Consider the following 19126-nt stretch of genomic DNA (forward strand, 5'->3'; position numbering starts at 1 on the left):
ATTAGCATTTCTGCCTTATTTAAAGAGGAACTATGAAGTTGAATCTACTGGAAAATTGGCTTAGTTAAACCATGCAAAGTCCTCACAGAGAGTAAAACTAGGTTCCATAATGCTCACCTTACTTCTGTAGAATCCTCTTCAAATAAAGCTTCACATAATCCCATGACATTGAAAAGCAAAATACTCCATAAAAGTCCACCTGCTCAGCCAGGTTTGGGCAAAGATCAACACGGGAACAGTGAGATGGGTCAGATACACCATTATACAGTGTAGGTATGTTAAGTTGGTGGCTTTACTGTGTTTATTCAGTTATTATATTTGTACAATGCCTTTTGACTTAGTTGATAAAGTTGTTCATCTCTGTTGCTTTGAATCAGAGTACTATAAATTCAGGCTGTGCAATGAATGCTCTGTTTTTATGAACAAGGAAACATTTTTCATCCGCTATAGCAGATTCAAAAACAGTCTGCTAGTTTCACCTTTAAAAAAACAGACTGGGGATGCTGTTAAAACAATTCATGCTTGCTGAAAGCAAAGTAAGATAGTCTCCTCTAGCTGATGATCCAAGTGGAGATGGTCTGTGACTAACAGCTGTCATTAATAAACTGGCACCCAGTAAGAGATGGTTTGGGTTTTCATAACTCTCGCTTGTAGCTTGCCCCATCAAAATGAAGATATTATTAATATAATCAAAGTAATTATAGGCCTGCTACTGTCATCTGAATTAAGATAGCTTCACAGTACTTTAGATAATATTTGTATTTGTCCACTAGGATATAGGCTATTCTGTTTCCTAGAAGGTGTTGGTATTTAGTGTTTGTTCCATGGAAATTCTCTTCATACCAAATATTTGATCCTTCTCTTATTTGAGAATGAAAAAAATCCAAATAAGATTGTATACAGAGAGAACTGAAGATTATCTTCTGAAACAGCATATCTGTTAACAGTATATTTTCAAGAGATTGCAGAACACTTTGCCTACCTCAGAATTCAGTTGTTTGTTTGTTACATTTCTATACCGCCCAATAACCGAAGCTCTCTGGTTGTTTCATAGCAATTAAAACCATAAAATGCATAATAAAATACAATATAAAATGTAAAAGCTTAAAACTATGATATAAAGTACAAACCACAATAAAACCTAGCAGCAATGCAGAAATTTAAAATACAATAATATATTTAAAACAACAGAGCTAAAAGACTAAAATGCCTAGGAAAATAAAAAGGTCTTCACCTGGTGCCGGAAAGAGCACAACGTAGGCGCTCTGGTGACACTGTTTATTACCATTGTTAATCTTGTTAACAAGTTACATTTCAGAACTACTGTTGCATGTCTTACCAAAGCTGGTGGTCAGAACCAGGTTTTTGATTACTTGGAAGAAGTCCTGGCTTGAGAAGCACCATGAAAATGGTCTCCCTATGTGTATGCATAACCTGGAAATGCAGATGAATTCTACATTTTCCTGAATGGACAACAACTGGCTAATCATGTATAACATGAGCCTCTCAATAGATCATAACTTCATTTTTCTAAGCACAATATAAGACTATCTAGTCAACAATAAGGATGTTAGAGGTACATGGACCAGTCTGAAGGTAGCATTTCTTAGGCAAATACATAGTGCTGTTTTTATGGTTTTCTTTATGATGAAGGCCTGAAAATACAAAGACCGTGATCAAAAAAGTATGATGTATCTCTCAGGCATTTAGAGATGAAGCTGTCTGGTGTTGTCTATCTCAATACCGGATTACAGGCAATTGGAGTACAGGTCTGTGGGACTAAGGGATGCAATTAAACTCTAGACTTCACAACAAGCGATTCAACAGAAGGCTATACATTGCCTTTTTCAGGTCTAAGAAATATTCAAATCTCCTCCAGGTTTTTTTTTTGTAAAGTAGTGATTTGATAATTGCTAACTGTTGTGGCAAAGGGGCTTGCGTAACTCAGTGAAGCCATAAGCTATGCCGTGCAGGGCCACCCAAGATGGACAGGTCATAGTGGAGAGTTCTGACAAAATGTGGTCCACTGGAGAAGGAAATGGCAACCCATTAGCATCTCTTCAAGAAAATCGGAGATCCCAAGGGAACGTTTTGTGCAAAGACAGTAATGATAAAGGACAAAGAAGGCAGGGACCTAACAGAAGCAGATGAGATTAAGAAGAAGTGGAAAGAATACACAGAAGAACTATACAGGAAAGATCTTAATGTCCCTGATAGCCATGATAGTGTGCTCACTGAACTTGAGCTGGTCATCCTAGAGAGTGAAGTCAAGTGGGCCTTAGGAAGCATTAGTAACAACAAAGCTAGTGGAGATGACAGCATTCCAGCTGAGCTATTTAAAATCCTAAAAGATGATGCTGTTAAAGTGCTGCACTCAATATGCCAACCAATTTGGAACACTCAACAGTGGCCACAAGACTGGAAAAGGTCAGTTTACATTCCAATTCCAAAGAAGGGCAATGCCAAAGAGTGTTCAAACTACCGTACAATTGCGCTCATTTCACATGCCAGCAAGGTTATGCTCAAAATCCTACAAGCTAGGCTTCAGCAGTATGTGAACCGAGAACTACCGGAAGTACAAGCGTGAGTTTCGAAGAGGCAGAGGAACTAGAGATCAAATTGCCAACACTCTCTGGATCATGGAGAAAGGAAGAGAATTCCAGAAAAACGTCTATTTCTGCTTCATTGACTATGCTAAAGCCTTTGATTGTGTGGATCACAACAAACTGTGGCAAATTCTTAAAGAGGGGGGAGTATACCAGACCACCTTACCTGTCTCCTGAGAAACCTGTACGAGGGTCAAGAAGCAACAGTAAGAACCGGACATGGAACAACTGATTGGTTCAAAATTGGGAAAGGAGTACGACAAGGCTGTATGTTGTCGCCCTACTTGTTTTATTTATATGCCGAGTACATCATGAGAAACGCCGGGATGGATGAATCACAGGTCGGAATTAAGATTGCCGGGAGAATTATCAACAACCTCAGATACACAGATGATACCACCCTAATGGCAGAAAGCGAAGAGGATCTCAAGAGCCTCTTGTTGAGGGTGAAAGTGCAGAGTGCAAAAGCTGGTTTGAAACTCAACATTAAAAAAAAACTAAGATCATGGCATCTGGCCCCATCACTTCCTGGCATATAGAAGGGGAAGAAATGGAAGCAGTGACAGATTTTATTTCCTTGGGCTCCAAGATCACCACAGACGGTGAGTGTAGCCATGACATTAAAAGACGCTTGCTCCTTGGGAGGAAAGCTATGGCAAACCTAGACAGTATAGAAAGAAGCAGAGACATCACCTTGCCGGCAAAGGTTCGTATAATCAAAGCTATGGCTTTCCCAGTAGCAACGTATGGCTGTGAGAGGTGGACTCTAAGGAAGGCTGAGCATCAAAGAATCAATGCTTTCGAACTGTGGTGCTGGAGAAGACTCTTACAAGTCCCCTGGACTGCAAGGAGGTCAAATCAGTCCATCCTAAAGGAAATCAACCCTGAGTGCTCACTGGAAGGACAGATACTGAAGCTGAAGCTCAAATATTTTGGCCACCTAATGCGAAGAGAAAACTTCCTGGAAAAGACCCTGTTGCTGGGAAAGATTGAAGGCAAAAGGAGAAGGGGATGGCAGGGGATGAGATGGCTAGATAGCATCACCGATGCAATTAATATGGACTTGAGCACACTCCGGGAGAGAGCGCAGGACAGGAAGGCCTGACGTGCTATGGTCCATGGGGTCACGAAGAGTCGGACACGACTGAACAACAACAACTTTTTTTACGTAGATGCTGATTTTAGAATTTATACACCATCTGTTGTAGCCAGTTCAAGTATAATACTAGCTTAGCCCTTAACTATCGTTAAGGAATTGGATTGTAGGTTCGTGTGCTTACATTTTCCACACGGTCATTCAGTCACCATGGAAATATCCTTGAGATCCTAGAACACTTGATGAGCAAGCGATGCAAATCAAAGGTAGACGGGCATATTTTTCATCTGTCACCTAAAGATAAATAAGTGTCCAGAACATTAAAAATAGATAAGTTCAGGAAGAGATTTTAGGAACAAGCATAAATAATTATCCGTTTATTAAAAACAACAACACCCACACTATTTCTTTCCATGCACACTTGCTTGTTGCAAGCATTAGTTTAACTGGATATTAAAACTTTAAAGTGTTGAGTTAAACTGCTAAATGTAAAAAAGAGAAAAAAGAGGAGCAATTTCTGTATCAATCAAGACTAGTACTGTATTTCTTAAAATACAATCAGTAGTTTTACAGGCTGTTTGTATTCACTAGATTGACCATAACACCTTTCTTCTTCATTGAGTAGATGATATAAGGGCATTTTAGTCAGATTTTTGATAGGAACAAACAGTTTAGTCAGATTTTGATCAGACAACTGTTGTGTTGTTCTGCATTTACATAAGGGATTGTGTGTACAAAGTGTGGTATACTCATATCATTGTATAGCAAGCTTCATAAAAATAAAAGTGGTGAAAATCTAAAAGTCTATTGTGGTCATATGAATGTCAAGATGGTCTTTTAAAAAACTGAGGTATGATGGTTGTTTCAGGGGCACAAAGGTGTTCTGAGAGTTGGTGGCTAAAATTGGGGTATGTCAATAAAAATATTCTGTGAGAATAATATTTAAAATGTTATGGTTTTGACCTTCCACAGGATATGCATTGGATCCCTCAATAGATAATTATGAAGTTCCTACTAAATATATTGGATCTGTTGAAGAAGCTGAAAAAAACCAAGGTAAAGAAAAAGAAAATATTTTTTGAATTACAATCCATTCTGTGTTCTTAAAGTAATGAGTAGTGAGTTTTACATTTGTGCACTAAGAAAAATAATTGCATTTTTTATTATTTTTTACAAATGAAAGAAAGTATCGTTCTAGTGAATGTAAAACCATCTTGATATGCTTAATGAATGAGGTGCTTTTAAACAACTAATGCTTGGGTATACAGAGGGACTGCTACTGGAATGCAATAATAGTCATGCATCGTGGTAGTAGTGTATAGCAGTATATTCTACACTTGTCATGCAACAATAAAAGCACAATTTCAGCCAAAACTGTGTGGAGCTTTCCTGGCAGTGTAGGAGTATAGTGCATAATAAAGCATAGTGCAGAGAGAGCTAACTGTCTATTGCCTGGTGAGTTCACAGTTACCACTGACTTTGCATGGGGTGCTTGTTCCTTATTGGATGGGGCATTTGAAGATGTCTGCCCGAAACACACACACACAGAGCACAGGTTTCCCTAACTCAGAAGATTACTTCCGGTGTCTCTGTTTTATGACAGCACTGACATAATGAAGCAGTTCAGCAGGCAGAAGAATACGTTGTCTTTCTCAAAGGAAATACTGCCTGAAAATTGAGGCATAATTTTCTGTTACTGCCCACAGGTCTCACTGTGTTTGAAACAGGGCAAAAGAAAATGGAGAAAAGGAAGAAATTCAAAGAAAATGATGCATCTAATATTGATGGTTTCTTGGGACCGTGGGCAAAATATGTTGATGAAAAAGATGTTGCAAAACCTTCAGAAGTGAGCATCCCTTATTTTTCCTTCTATGTATAATAGTACTGATAATCCATAACGGTTAGGCTGGGATCCAGGAAACTCCATGTTTATGCCTGCACTTCCTCACACATGCTGTAACAGGGTTGCTAGTTTTCCCTTCCAGCTGCAGTTCTTTCTGTTGCATTAAACACAGCTCTGGAGCATTCTCTGGTCTTCAGACATGTTTGGTGGTGATGCACAAAGGCTTGCAGTGGGAGGGGTCTGGAAAAGCTCCATTGTCAGAAACACAACTGGTTTATTTATCTAAACCAAATGTCATGACACAATACGGTCCGCTTGAACTGTAAAACCATCCTATAAAACTTAAATCATACAACATTTTATAAGTTAAATCCCTAAAATGACATGTGTAAAATCAAGAAGGCATCAATTATAAAAACAGATGGATGTGCTCAGATATAAACTTTTGACACTATGTAGGGCAGCATAAGCCAAAGAGCCCTTTCATGGATTACTGCCTTGTTGTGGTGAAGGGGCTTGCGTAACTCAGTGAAGCCATAAGCTATGCCGTGCAGGGCCACCCAAGATGGACAGGTCATGGTGGAGAGGTCTGACAAAATGTGGTCCACTGGAGAAGGAAATGGCAACCCATTCCAGTGTTCCTGCCAAGAAAACCCCATGGAACATATCACAAGGCTAAAAGATATGATGCCGGAAGATGAGCCCCTCAGGTCGGAAGGTGTCCAATATACTACTGGGGAAGAGCAGAGGGAATTTCCAAGTAGCGCCAGAAAGAGTGAAGCGGCTGGGCCAAAGCCAAAAGGACACTCAGCTCTGGATGTGTCTGGTGGTGAAAAGAAAGTCCGATGCTGTAAAGAACAATATTGTTTAGGAACCTGGAATGTAAGGTCAATGAATCAAGGTAAGCTGGAGGTGGTCAAACATGAGATGGCAAGATTGAACATCGACACCTTGGGAATCAGCGAACTAAAATGGACAGGCATGGGCGAATTTAATTCAGGAGACCATTATATCTACTACTGTGGGCAAGACTCCCTTAGAAGAAATGGAGTAGCACTCATAGTCAACAAAAGGGTGGGAAAAGCAGTACTGGGGTACAATCTCAAAAATGATAGAATGATCTCAGTACGAATCCAAGGCAAACCATTCAACATCACAGTAATTCTTCAACATTTTTATTAATGACTTGGAGGAGGAGGTGCAGGGAATGCTGATCACATTTGCAGATGACACAAAATTGGGCGGGATAGCTAATACTTTGGAAGACAGAAACAAAATTCAAAGTGATCTGGATAGACTGGAGCGCTGGGCAGAAAACAACAGAATGACATTTAATAGGGATAAATGCCAAGTTCTGCACCTAGGAAAAAGAAACCAAATGCACAGTTACAAGATGGGGGATACGTGGCTCAACAACACGACAAGCGAGAAAGATTTTGGAATTGTTGTTGATCACAAGCTGAATATGAGCCAACAATGTGATGTGGCTGCAAAAAAGGCAAATGCTGTTTTGGGCTGCATTAATAGAAGCATAGCTTCCAAATCCCGGGAAATACTAGTTCCCCTCTACTCAGCACTGGTTAGGCCTCATCTGGAGTACTGTGTCCAGTTCTGGGCACCACACTTTAAGAAGGATGCAGACAAACTGGAGAGGGTTCAGAGGAGGGGAACAAAGATGATCAGAGGACTGGAAACAAAGCCCTCTGAAGAGAGACTGAAAGAACTGGGTATGTTTAGCCTTGAGAAGAGAAGACTGAGGGGAGATATGATAGCACTCTTCAAGTACTTGAAAGGTTGTCACAGAGAAGAAGGCCAGGATCTCTTCTCAATCATCCCAGAGTGCAGGACATGGAATCATGGGCTCAAGTTACAGGAAGCCAGATTCCGGCTGAACATCAGGAAAAACTTCCTGACTGTTAGAGCAATACGACAATGGAACCAATTCCCTAGGGAGGTGGTGGGCTCTCCCACACTGGAGGCATTCAAGACAAGGCTGGACAGCCATCTGTCAGGGATGCTCTGACTTGGATTCCTGCATTGAGCAGGGGGTTGGACTCAATGGCCTTGTAGGCCCCTTCCAACTCTACTATTCTATGATTCTATGATTCTAAGTCTATGCCCCAACCACTGCGGCCGAAGAAGCTGAGGTTGATCGGTTCTATGAAGACCTACAACACCTTCTAGAACTAATACTAAAAAAAGATGTCCTCTTCGTTATAGGGGATTGGAATGCTAAAGCAGGAAATCAAGAAATCACTGGGATAACAGGCAAGCATGGCCTTGGTGTACAAAATGAAGCAGGACAAAGGCTAATAGAGTTTTGCCAAGAGAACACGCTGATCATAGCAAACACTCTTTTCCAACAGCACAAGAGGCGACTCTACACATGGACATCACCAGATGGTCAATTTCGAAATCAGATTGATTATGTCCTTTGCAGCCAAAGATGGAGAAGCTCTATACAGTCAGTAAAAACAAGACCTGGAGCTGACTGTGGCTCAGATCATGAGCTTCTTATTGCAAAATTTCGGCTTAAATTGAAGAACGTAGGGAAAACCACTAAACCATTCAGGTATGACCTAAATCATATCCCTTATGAATATACAGTGGAGGTGGGGAATAGATTTCAGGGATTAGACCTGATAGACAGAGCACCTGAGGAACTATGGACAGAGGTTTGTAACATTGTTCAGGAGGCAGCAACTCAATCCATCCCAAAGAAAAAGAAATGCAAGAAAGCAAAGTGGCTGTCTGATGAGGCTTTACAAATAGCTGAGGAAAGAAGGGAAGCGAAAAGCAAGGAAGAAAGGGGAAGATATACTCAACTGAATGCAGAGTTCCAGAGAATAGCAAGGAGAGACAAGAAGGCCTTCTTAAATGAACAATGCAAAGAAATCGAGGAAAACAACAGAATGGGAAAGAAGAGAGATCTCTTCAAGAAAATCGGAGATCTCAAGGGAACGTTTTGTACAAAGACGGGCATGATAAAGGAGAAAGAAGGCAGGGACCTAACAGAAGCAGATGAGATTAAGAAGAGATGGAAAGAATACACAGAAGAACTATACAGGAAAGATCTTAGTGTCCCTGATAGCCATGATAGTGCAGTCACTGCACTTGAGCCGGACATCATAGAGAGTGAAGTCAAGTGGGCTTTAGGAAGCATTACTAACAACAAAGCTAGCGGAGATGACAGTATTCCAGCTGAGCTATTTAAAATCCTAAAAGATGATGCTGTTAAAGTGCTGCACTCAATATGCCAACAAATTTGGAACAGTCAACAGTGGCCACAAGACTGGAAAAAGTCAGTTTACATTCCAATCCCAAAGAAGGGCAGTGCCAAAGAGTGTTCAAACTACCGTACAATTGCGCTCATTTCACATGCCAGCAAGGTTATGGTCAAAATCCTACAAGCTAGGCTTCAGCAGTATGTGAACCGAGAACTACCGGAAGTACAAGCTGGGTTTTGAAGAGGCAGAGGAACTAGAGGTCAAATCGCCAACATTCGCTGGATCATGAAGAAAGCAAGAGAATTGCAGAAAAATGTCTCTTTCTGCTTCATTGACTTCGCTGTACGAGTGTCAAGAAGCAACAGTAAGAACCAGACATGGAACAACTGATTGGTTCAAAATTGGGAAAGGAGTATGACAAGGCTGTATATTGTCACCCTGCTTATTTAATTTATATGCAGAATACATCATGAGAAACGCCGGGTTGGATGAATTAACAGGTCGGAATTAAGATTGCCGGGAGAATTATCAACAACCTCAGATACGCAGACGATACTACCCTTACGGCAGAAAGCGAAGAGGATCTCAAGAGCCTCTTGTTGAGGGTGAAAGAGGAGAGTGCAAAAACTGGTTTGAAACTCAACATTAAAAAAACTAAGATCATGGCATCTGGCCCTATCACTTCTTGGCATATAGAAGGGGAAGAAATGGAAGCAATGACAGATTTTATTTTCTTGGGCTCCAAGATCACCACAGACGGTGAGTGTAGCCATGACATTAAAAGACGCTTGCTCCTTGGGAGGAAAGCTGTGGCACACCTAAACAGCATAGTAAGAAGCAGAGACATCACCTTGCCGACAAAGGTTTGTATAATCAAAGCTATGGTTTTCCCAGTAGCAATGTATGGCTATGAGAGCTGGACTCTAAGGAAGGGTGAGCACCGAAGAATCGATGCTTTCGAACTGTGGTACTGGAAAAGACTCCTATGAGTCCCCTAGACTGTAAGGAGGTCAAATCAGTCAGTCCTAAAGGAAATCAACCCTGAGTGCTCATTGGAAAGACAGAAACTGAAGCTAAAGCGCAAATATTTTGGCCACCTAATGCAAAGAGGAAAGTCACTGGAAAAGACCCTGATGCTGGGAAAGATTGAAGGCAAAAGGAGAAGGGGACAGCAGAGGATGAGATGGCTAGATAGCATCACCGATGCAATGAATATGAACTTGAGCATACTCCGGGAGGGAGCGGAGGACAGAAAGGCCTGGCGTGGCCTGGGGTCACGAAGAGTCGGACACGACTTAATGACTGAACAACAACAACAAGCCAAAGAGGCAACTTTTTCAATAACAGTTATTCCTGTAGGTATTTTTATTTAAAAGTTCAATCTCTTGTTGAGGATTACAGTGGTTTGATCTCTCTCTCTCACTGTGTGTGTGTGTGTGTGTGTGTGTGTAAGACACAGCAGTACACACACATGAATGACATAGCTAGTAACAAATACTGCTGCAAATTTTTCATGGAGCCTCTCTACAAAGACAGTATCTCATGTTGGATTTTTTTTCTGTAATAGCACTGGATTACAGAAATCTAGTGCTATAGTTTCTAGCAAATAGCATTTGCTAGCAACAAAATAATATTAAAGCTCTTCTGAGAGGATTCAAAGAAGGATCTGATAAAGAGCTTTCTAACCCATGGGAAAATGTTTAAATATGCATTACTGTAGGGCTGACCTCAGATAGACAGATTGTACAAAAATCATTGGCTTGGATCCTAACTAACACTTCATTGGTGGGAACATCCCTTCAGTGGAGTTCTCCTCACGGGACATGCCTGCCAATTTCTCCTCCCCTCTGCAGTCCCTTGTAACATTGCTCCAAGGAGTTGGGAGACCCTCTGGACCACTGGGGGTGGCCCAGAGGACTGTAGAGGAGAGGGAAAATCAGTGGGTATCACCTCCCCCCCCTCAACTGGATTGGAGTCCCTTCTGTGGTCAGAGGAAAATGTTGGTGTAGTGAGTAATGCTCCCACATTCTGCAGCAAGATGTGCATAGTGCTGTAGTGAGTTGGCACGTGCAACAGTCAGTTCGATATTGCTACTCATCTCGTTTGGAAAGCGAGTCCCACCATCCCCCTAAAAACAAAAACAGCCCATGATCACTGTCAGTGCTGAATGTGTTGACTCTCTCTTGGGTGGGTATACATGTGCAGGTCTTCATGATCAGCCTACTGAGAACTGTTCCTGGATGATGAGAGTAGAACAATTTTTGAAGTTGGCTTGTTCTGCAGATTGGCACTACGATAAAAGAAGTTATGAAGAATTATCAGTGAAATGTGTAGCAACAAATTAGTAATTTTTATATGTAAAATGATTTAGCCATTCCTGTGAACAAGTGGAACCTGCAAAAAAAGTTGCGGTGTGCTGTGCTCCTGATCAGCCATGCTCTGTTCCAGGATACTCCACTGTCTATTCCATCTTTCTCCCCCCACCCCACCCTATCTACAGTGTTCAGTTCCACCACTACCACCCCATACATGCACATAATTTGTCAAAATGTTCAGTTCTCATTGAGCTGGTTCTTTGGGTGATCCCCCTTGAGGATTTTTTTCTGAGGATTTTTTCTAAACATTTTTTGTACTTCTGCAAACCTTGGGATTCCCCCCCAAATCTGTTGATGCCACCTCTTTGTATGTGGATGATAGCATTTTGGCTATATAAGGATTGGCACTTGGAGAATTGTGATTGCTATTATTATATATGATGTGTGGTTTGATATAAAATTCATTTTGTGAGGTATCCTTTGTCTAAAGAGAATAAATGTTACTACTTTAGTGAGTAAACTCAGTGAAAATAAACTGTTCTAGATTTTGTTGTAGAAATAAAAATAGCAATTCTTACTATTTGGGTTACTTAGGAAGAGCAAAGGGAATTAGATGAAATAACAGCAAAGAGGCAAAAGAAAGGCAAACATGAAGATGATAAACCTGGAGAAGAAAAGACTATTTTGCATGGTAAGTGCTGACTTCAGAAATTCATTTTCATTTCCTTCATCTGCTTTCAAACATTAGATAATCAAAGATAATGTTGCATGTTTTGATTAATTTGCTGTGCCAATAATTCTTACAGCACACCATGTAGGAAGAAACAGAATTTCTAAAAGAAAACACAGTGCCAGAAACGTGGGGTGGCAGAGAGTCCAGTAAGAAAGAAGCTTAGAAACAGACTGGTTTTGTTGTTTCTGGTAACCCAGGAAAGAATTTCAATAAATAGTTAAATTTAGATTGTAGGCAGATTAGGAACACTGTGGAAATGTCATTTGCTTATTCGTCTCAAATGTCAGTTCCTTGGTTTTAATTTGGTAGCCTTCTTTTTGATTATATAAAACTTAATCATTAGGATTTTTAATTCTGTCAGTATTTAAATCTACATATTGATAAATTTCACTTCTTTTTCAGTTTTAAGGGCTTCTAGCCTGCATTGTTGACTATAATGGCTTGAAGTGGTAATCATCTTAAAGCTTCAGTGCTACTGTGAATCATAGTGATCATAGAAAAAAGGTTTTGCTATTTCCTACCCCTTCATCATAAGTTTTGCCTACTTCATGTCTCCCTCTCTTCTTCCTGCTACTACTTCAGTCTTTGTCCTCAGGTTCATACATGAGATGGGGCTTTGTTCTTCTGACGCTTGTTTTTCATGCAACCCTGTTCCGTACACTCACAACTGCAGTGCTGCAAATCAACTTTGAAATTTGAAGTTGAATGTAGTGGATGCTTTTAATGTATTTGCCATTAGGGGTGTCTTCCTTCCAGATGCACACACAGGTTTTCAAGCTGTTGTACTTAGTGTATTCTTTATTTTAATCACAACCATCTTAACACTGAATGCCTCCATGATGTATTTGACAGAGATTGTAAATCTGCATGTTCTATTTTTGTATGACTTCTTTCTCAGTCAAAGAGATGTATGACTATCAAGGGAGGTCCTACCTTCATGTTCCTCAGGATGTTGGAGTTAACCTCCGTTCAACAGTACCCCCTGAGAAATGTTATCTTCCTAAGAAACAGATCCATGTATGGTCTGGTCATACAAAGGTAAGGAACAGTGTGATGTATACTTCGCTGTTAATTAACCCTTTATTTTATTATAAATATGGACCCAGACTCTCCCAAATTTTTCCAAAGTTTCAGAAACTGTCCTTGCACAAATTGTATTATTGCACAAATTGTATTATTGCATGTGCCAGCTTGCATTAATTCATATATGTTGAGTCAACTTTAACTCACATTTCTAGCCCATCCCTCCACATTTCTAGCCCATCCCTATAATAGCTCTAAATGCTATTCCATGTAAGCTGCTCTTAAAGCCATTGGCCTTGGTCATAGTCCCAATCTGGGAGGGCAACTCATGCATGGAACCCTGTGGTATCTGTTCAGACTTTTCATGATCTCAAAGATGTCAGCAGTATTTGAAGTCTTTCCTGTATACAGTTCTATTTTCCCTGTGTCTTTGTAAGGGTCCAGGAGAATTCAAAGCAAATTTCAAGGTGTCTTCCCTTAATCCAGGCGGTCTTTAAGCCCATGGGCTGAATTCAGTTCTGGAGAAGCTCTTGGGGGCTGCATTCCAGTAGTGGGTGGGGCTGAAGGCAAAGGGAGTGAGGCTGAGGCAAAAATACAAAAAACAATACAAATGCCATTATATTGTAGCTTAAAGTATCAGTAACTAAGCTTTAGGAGAGGCATTTCAACCTTTTAGGATGTGGGGGGACAACGACGACTGCACAGTGGTTGGGAAAAGAAGGATGGAGCCATCTGCTAAACCCCAGAGGGCCAGATTGTCACCCCAGGAGGTCCTGATTTGGCCCCCAAGCCTGAAGGACCCTAACCCTGCCTTAATCTGCACGTGGACAGACATTTATTGCAGCACAACAGGTGCTTGAGAATCATCCTCTTTTTGCATTCAGTCTGGGCCCACTGGTGGCCTGTTTTTCAAGGAGTGGAAAACCCCCCCAAAATAATATACATATGTGATTATAGCTAAGTGTCTAAAGTTTTTCAAATGCAAAACTATGGGTTGGATCTAATGGTAGTGTTCTGCCAGCAGAAGGGAAACTTCCTTTGTGTGCCCCCCAAATCTGCTTCGGAGGGCTGAAGGGACCTCCCCAGCACATGTTGAGGTGCGTGGAGGGCCTGCAGCGGGGAAGAGAGGACAGGGAAGTCCCATTGTGCAAGCAGAAGTCTTTTGTACTTTTGTACAGCAATTTGTTGTACTAGCAAAAAAATTTCCTTTGCCCCTTGAAAAGCTTATCTACAGTAGAAACATAAATGGACTCTGCATTATCCCAGTTCTCACCTACAGTTTAGAGTTCTGGTGTCATTAGCTACACATCAATGTTACTCTGCTAATGATGTGTGAAAACCTTTTATTATATTCAGAACTGTGAATATCTAATTTCACAACCTATATAGGTCATCATTCTTTTCCCCATTAAGTGTGACCCTCATTAAGTTAAAATGTAAAATAGTCCTTTGGGGAATTTGAGTTCTGTGCTTTTTTTTTTACCAGAGTTCTACTCATGACACAGTCATCTGGGTGGGATAGCTAATACCTTTAAAGACAGAAATAAAATTCAAAGTGATCTTGATAGGCTGGAGCGCTGGGCTGAAAACAACAGAATGACATTTAATTGGGATAAATGCCAAGTTCTGCACCTAGGAAAAAGAAACCAAACGCACAGTTACAAAATGGAGGATACTTGGCTTAACAATACTACAAGCAGGAAGGATCTTGGAATTGTTGTAGATCACAAGCTGAATATGAGCCAACAATGTGATGTGGCTGCAAAAAAGGCAAATGCTATTTAGGGCTGCATTAATAGAAGTATAGCTTCCAAATCCCAGGAAGTACTAGTTCCCCTCTACTCAGCACTGGTTAGGCCTCATCCGGAGTACTGTGTCCAGTTCTGGGCACCACACTTTAAGAAGGATGCAGACAAACTGGAGAGGGTTCAGAGGAGGGAAGCAAAGATGATCAGGGGACTGGAAACAAAGTCCTGCAAGGAGAGACTGAAAGAAGAAGCTTTGGGAAGAGAAGACTGAGGGGAGATATGATAGCGCTCTTCAAGTACTTGAAAGGTTGTCACAGAGAGGAAGGCCAGGATCGCTTCTCAATCATCCCAGAGTGCAGAACATGGAATAATGGGCTCAAGTGACAGGAAGCCATATTCTGGCTGAACGTCAGGAAAAACTTCCTGACTGTTAGAGCAATACAACAATGGAACCAATTCCCTAGGGAGGTGGTGGGCTCTCCCACACTGGAGGCATTCAAGATGAAGCTGGACAGCCACTTGTCAGGAATGCTTTGACTTGGATTCCTGCATTGAGCAGGGGGTTGGACTCAATGGTCTTATAGGTCCTTCCAACCCTACTATTCAATGATTCTATGATTTGAATCCCCTGATATGTAATTCTCACCCATTTAGTCTCCTGGCTATAATTCACTGTCATGGGTCCCTATTAGTGAACTTAACTGGCTTTGAGACAAATGTTTCATTATTCATACACAGGTCATTTATGTATTTTGCTTCAGTAGTATTCACTGTATAGTTTATGGAATTACAAGTTTGATCTTGCACTGTAAGTTGCGGCAGAACTCTGAAACTTTCTCAAGAAACTTCCAAAAATTCTTAGGAATATATGAAGCTGCCTTATATCAAGTTAAACTATTGTTCTGTCTACACTGACTGGCAGTGGCTCTCCAGGGCTTCAGACAGGGGGGCTCTCCCAGCCCTACTAGGGATGCCAGGAATTGAACATGGGGCATTCTTTATGCAAAGCATGTGCTCTTCCACTGAGCCATTCCCCCTAGCACCAAGAAACTGTCATGGCATATTTTCCCAGGAGCAATATTCTTTAGCATAGAAGTAGGCAACATGATGCCCTCCAGATGGTTTGGACCACAATTCCCAGAGTCCCCAATCATCAGCCATGCTATCTAACGCTTGTGAGAGTTGTAGCCCAGAAGATCTGGAGGGCACCAGGTAACCTACCCCTAGTTAGCAGGTGCTTATTATAGTCATAATTTAGAGACAGGTGCGCATATAAAATGCTTACCTTGAAATCCATTAGAAGACAAAACTAACCCAAAGCCATGGACAAAGTTGCAGAATTTTGAATTACCCTTGGGTCAATTAGATTTGGAGTATCTGCTTAGTAGGTATGTTGTATGAGGCGAAGTATGCTAGAGATATACCCTGGTGATAATGATATGCCTTTAAAAAGCAAGGCTGTTCTTCAGAGATCAGAATAAAAATCAATGCAATCTGAAATGATTGCGAGAGAGAAGAGTTCAGCTTTGACAAAGGAATGATGATGCAGCCACTTCAGAGCCGCTGTATGTGTTTCCTTGGAAGAGATTTGGTAGGCACCAGTGCAAGTCCTGATACTCCTTTGTACAATAATATCAGAGTATCTGCCAGTTGGTTCAGGAAGTGGAATTGTTGCTGTGCCTGAAAGGCTAAGTTATTAATGGCATTTGCAGCCACACATTAGTGATGTAATTCTTCTATAGACCTTGATATAAGCTGTTGAAAAGGAAAACTATTCTAGTAATTCAGTTCTGTTTCATAGTTACGTTTTTATTTGAAGGGCGTCAGCGCTGTCAGGCTGTTTCCTCTTTCTGGCCACCTGCTGTTGTCTTCTTCCATGGACTGTAAAATTAAGGTGAGTTGCTTCAAAAAATACACTGTTGCTGCTTGCACATGTTAGATTCATAGCAAAATGTATCTGGGTATGCCTCTCCTTTAATGCTTACATGAAGGCAAATACAGTTGCTGATGTCTTTTTGTTGTGCTAAAATGATATATAGGGTCATAGCTTTTAAAGACTCTTGAATCCTGTGTTTATTGTGAAATAAATATAGTACCCTTTTTTGTTTAAGACGTTAACTAGTCACATATTTGGTGGTGTTTTTATAATTGGTACAGCAATGGCAGTCCTACTACTGTATATCGCATAAATGCTAAAATATAAGAATGTTAAGGAAAACTGTTAGGTTGTTGTAAGAATTGGGAAGGGGGTTCTCTGTTTCCCGATTCCTGGCTCTTGCCTAGTTTATAGAGCTGAAGTTTTATGTTCTGGTAATCACTTATATTTTATTTTGCCAATTTCAATTATGAGAACTTAAAATGGATTCCTGTCATCAGTTCAGCTACTCTGCACAAACACTTTATCCAAGCAGACACATAGTAGGGAGAGGGATGTATACCTGGCTCTCCGCAACACAGAGGGGTTGCTGCCTGGGTATGGTGCTACCTGGCATCTAAAGTAACATGTAAGGCTTTTTATGGAGGCTCATATGATTGATAGTCTAATTTTATATGATGCTTCCAACTCTAAAAATCCAAGGGGGGCATAAATTGGGCCATCATATATAATCAGACTTTGCATGGAGCGTGCACCTCACATGTTACTGTCCATCCCCCAACAACTCAAAGTTCCAGGTTTGGATGCCACGTAAACAACCCAGGGACAAGATGTCCCTGCGTAGTTAATTGCAGCAGAAGCAGGTTGGCACCCACACTTGCTCCTGCTACATTTCCAGCATTAAACAAGAGCCTGCTGCATTAACCATCCATTGCTGGTGATGTGCAAACCAGGTCATGGTGTACTCTAAACTTGTTTCCTTACAGTATGTAAATTATGTCTTCTTTAAAAATCATTTTAGGTGTGCTTGACCCTTGCCCTTCATGGCTTATTACAGCAAACAAGGAGAGGATGTCTGGCTGGGCCCAGGAGGTTATAAATTCCTTCTTGAGAGAGGGCATAGTGCCGGCCTCTTTAAAGGAGGTGGTAATCAGGCCACTTCTGAAAAAGCCTAACCTGGACCCGGAGGACATTAACAACTATAGGCCAGTGGCCAACATCCCCTTCCTGGGCAAGGTGCTCGAGCAGGTGGTTGCAGGACAACTCCAGGCACTCTTGAAGGAAAGGATTATCTAGATCCATTTCAGTTGGGCTTCAGGCCTGGTTTTTGAATAGAAACTGCCTTGGTCGCCCTGTGGGATGACCTCTGCCAGGAGAGGGACAGGGGGAGTGCAACACTGTTGATTCTCTTAGACCTCTCAGCAGCTTTCGATACCATCAACCGTGGTATCCTTCTGGATAGGTTGTCTGGGTTGGGAGTTGGAGGCACTGCACTGCAGTCTGCTCCTACTTGGATGGTCGATTCCAGAAGGTGGTGCTGGGTGAGTATTGCTCTGTGCCTTGGCAATTATGCCATGGGGTTCCACAGGGCTCGATCCCCTATGCTGTTCAACACCTACATGAAACCGCTGGGGGAGGTTATCCAGAGCTGTCGGCTGAGGTGCCATCAATATGCAGATTACACCCAGCTCTACCTCTCTTTTTCATCAAACCCAGGTGAGGCAGTGGCTGTTCTGAATCAGCGCCTGGGCACAGTAATGGACTGGATGAGGGCCAATAAACTGAAACTCAGTCCAGACAAGACAGAGGTACTGTTAGTGGGTGGTTCATCTGCCCAGCTAGGTGATGTTCAACCTGTTCTGGAGGGGGTTTCACTCCTCGTAAAGGATCAGGTTCATAGTTTGGGGGTGCTCTTAGATCCAGAGTGGTCATTTGAGGCACAGGTGAACTCAGTGGCACGGAACACCTTTTATCAGCTTAGGTTGATATACCAACTATGCCCTTAATCTGGACAGAGATAGCCTAGCTACAGTTATCCATGCTCTGATAACTTCTTGTCTGGATTACCGCAATGTGTTAATGTGGGGCTGTCTTTGAAAACAGTCTGGAAACTTCAGCTAGTCCAAAATAGGGAAGCAAGATTGTTAACGGGGACTGGCCAACGAGATCACATTACGCCAGTGTTTTTCCAGCTGCACTGGCTGCCAGTCCATTTCGAGGCCCAATGCAAAGTGCTGGTGTTAACATTCAAAGCCCTAAACAGCTTGGGGTCAGGTTATCTGAAGGATCGCCAGCTCCCATATGTGCCTGCCTGGACCCTAAGATCATCCTCAGCAGTCCTTCCCCAAGAGCCCACCAAAGGAAGTGAGTCGGGTGGCTACCAGGAAGAGGGCCTTTTCTGCTGTGGCCCCCCAGCTGTGGAATGAGCTCCCTAGAGAGGTTTGCTTGGCACCTACGTTGTTCTCCTTCTGGTGCCAGGTGAAGACCTTTTTATTCTCCCAGTATTTTAGCATTTTAGCTTCTTAATCCTTTAGGTCTGGTGTTTTAAATCTGCATTTTAAATCTCTGCATTGCTGCTAGGTTTTATTATGGTTGTACTGTTATATTGTGGTTTTAAGCAGTCATATTTTATAATGTTTTACGCTGCACTTTGTGGTTT

The 19126-nt window shown here is 41.6% G+C and overlaps 1 protein-coding gene across 4 annotated transcripts in view; it reads left to right on the forward strand.

The window, feature by feature from the left end:
- CDC40 (cell division cycle 40) overlaps positions 1-19126 on the forward strand; it is a 63831-nt gene that overhangs the window by 31485 nt on the left and 13220 nt on the right. For all 4 annotated transcript variants that reach the window (XM_084827283.1, XM_084827280.1, XM_084827282.1 and 1 more), the window contains 5 exons: positions 4675-4758; positions 5409-5548; positions 11682-11778; positions 12719-12858; positions 16411-16485. In XM_084827283.1, the coding sequence (XP_084683409.1) occupies positions 4675-4758; positions 5409-5548; positions 11682-11778; positions 12719-12858; positions 16411-16485 (536 nt within the window). The remainder of the gene's footprint in view (positions 1-4674; positions 4759-5408; positions 5549-11681; positions 11779-12718; positions 12859-16410; positions 16486-19126) is intronic.

This window comes from Heloderma suspectum, chromosome 1 (genome assembly GCF_057233095.1).
Source record: "Heloderma suspectum isolate Gila_16-S chromosome 1, 16-S_ref, whole genome shotgun sequence".
NCBI classification, from domain to species: domain Eukaryota; kingdom Metazoa; phylum Chordata; class Lepidosauria; order Squamata; family Helodermatidae; genus Heloderma; species Heloderma suspectum.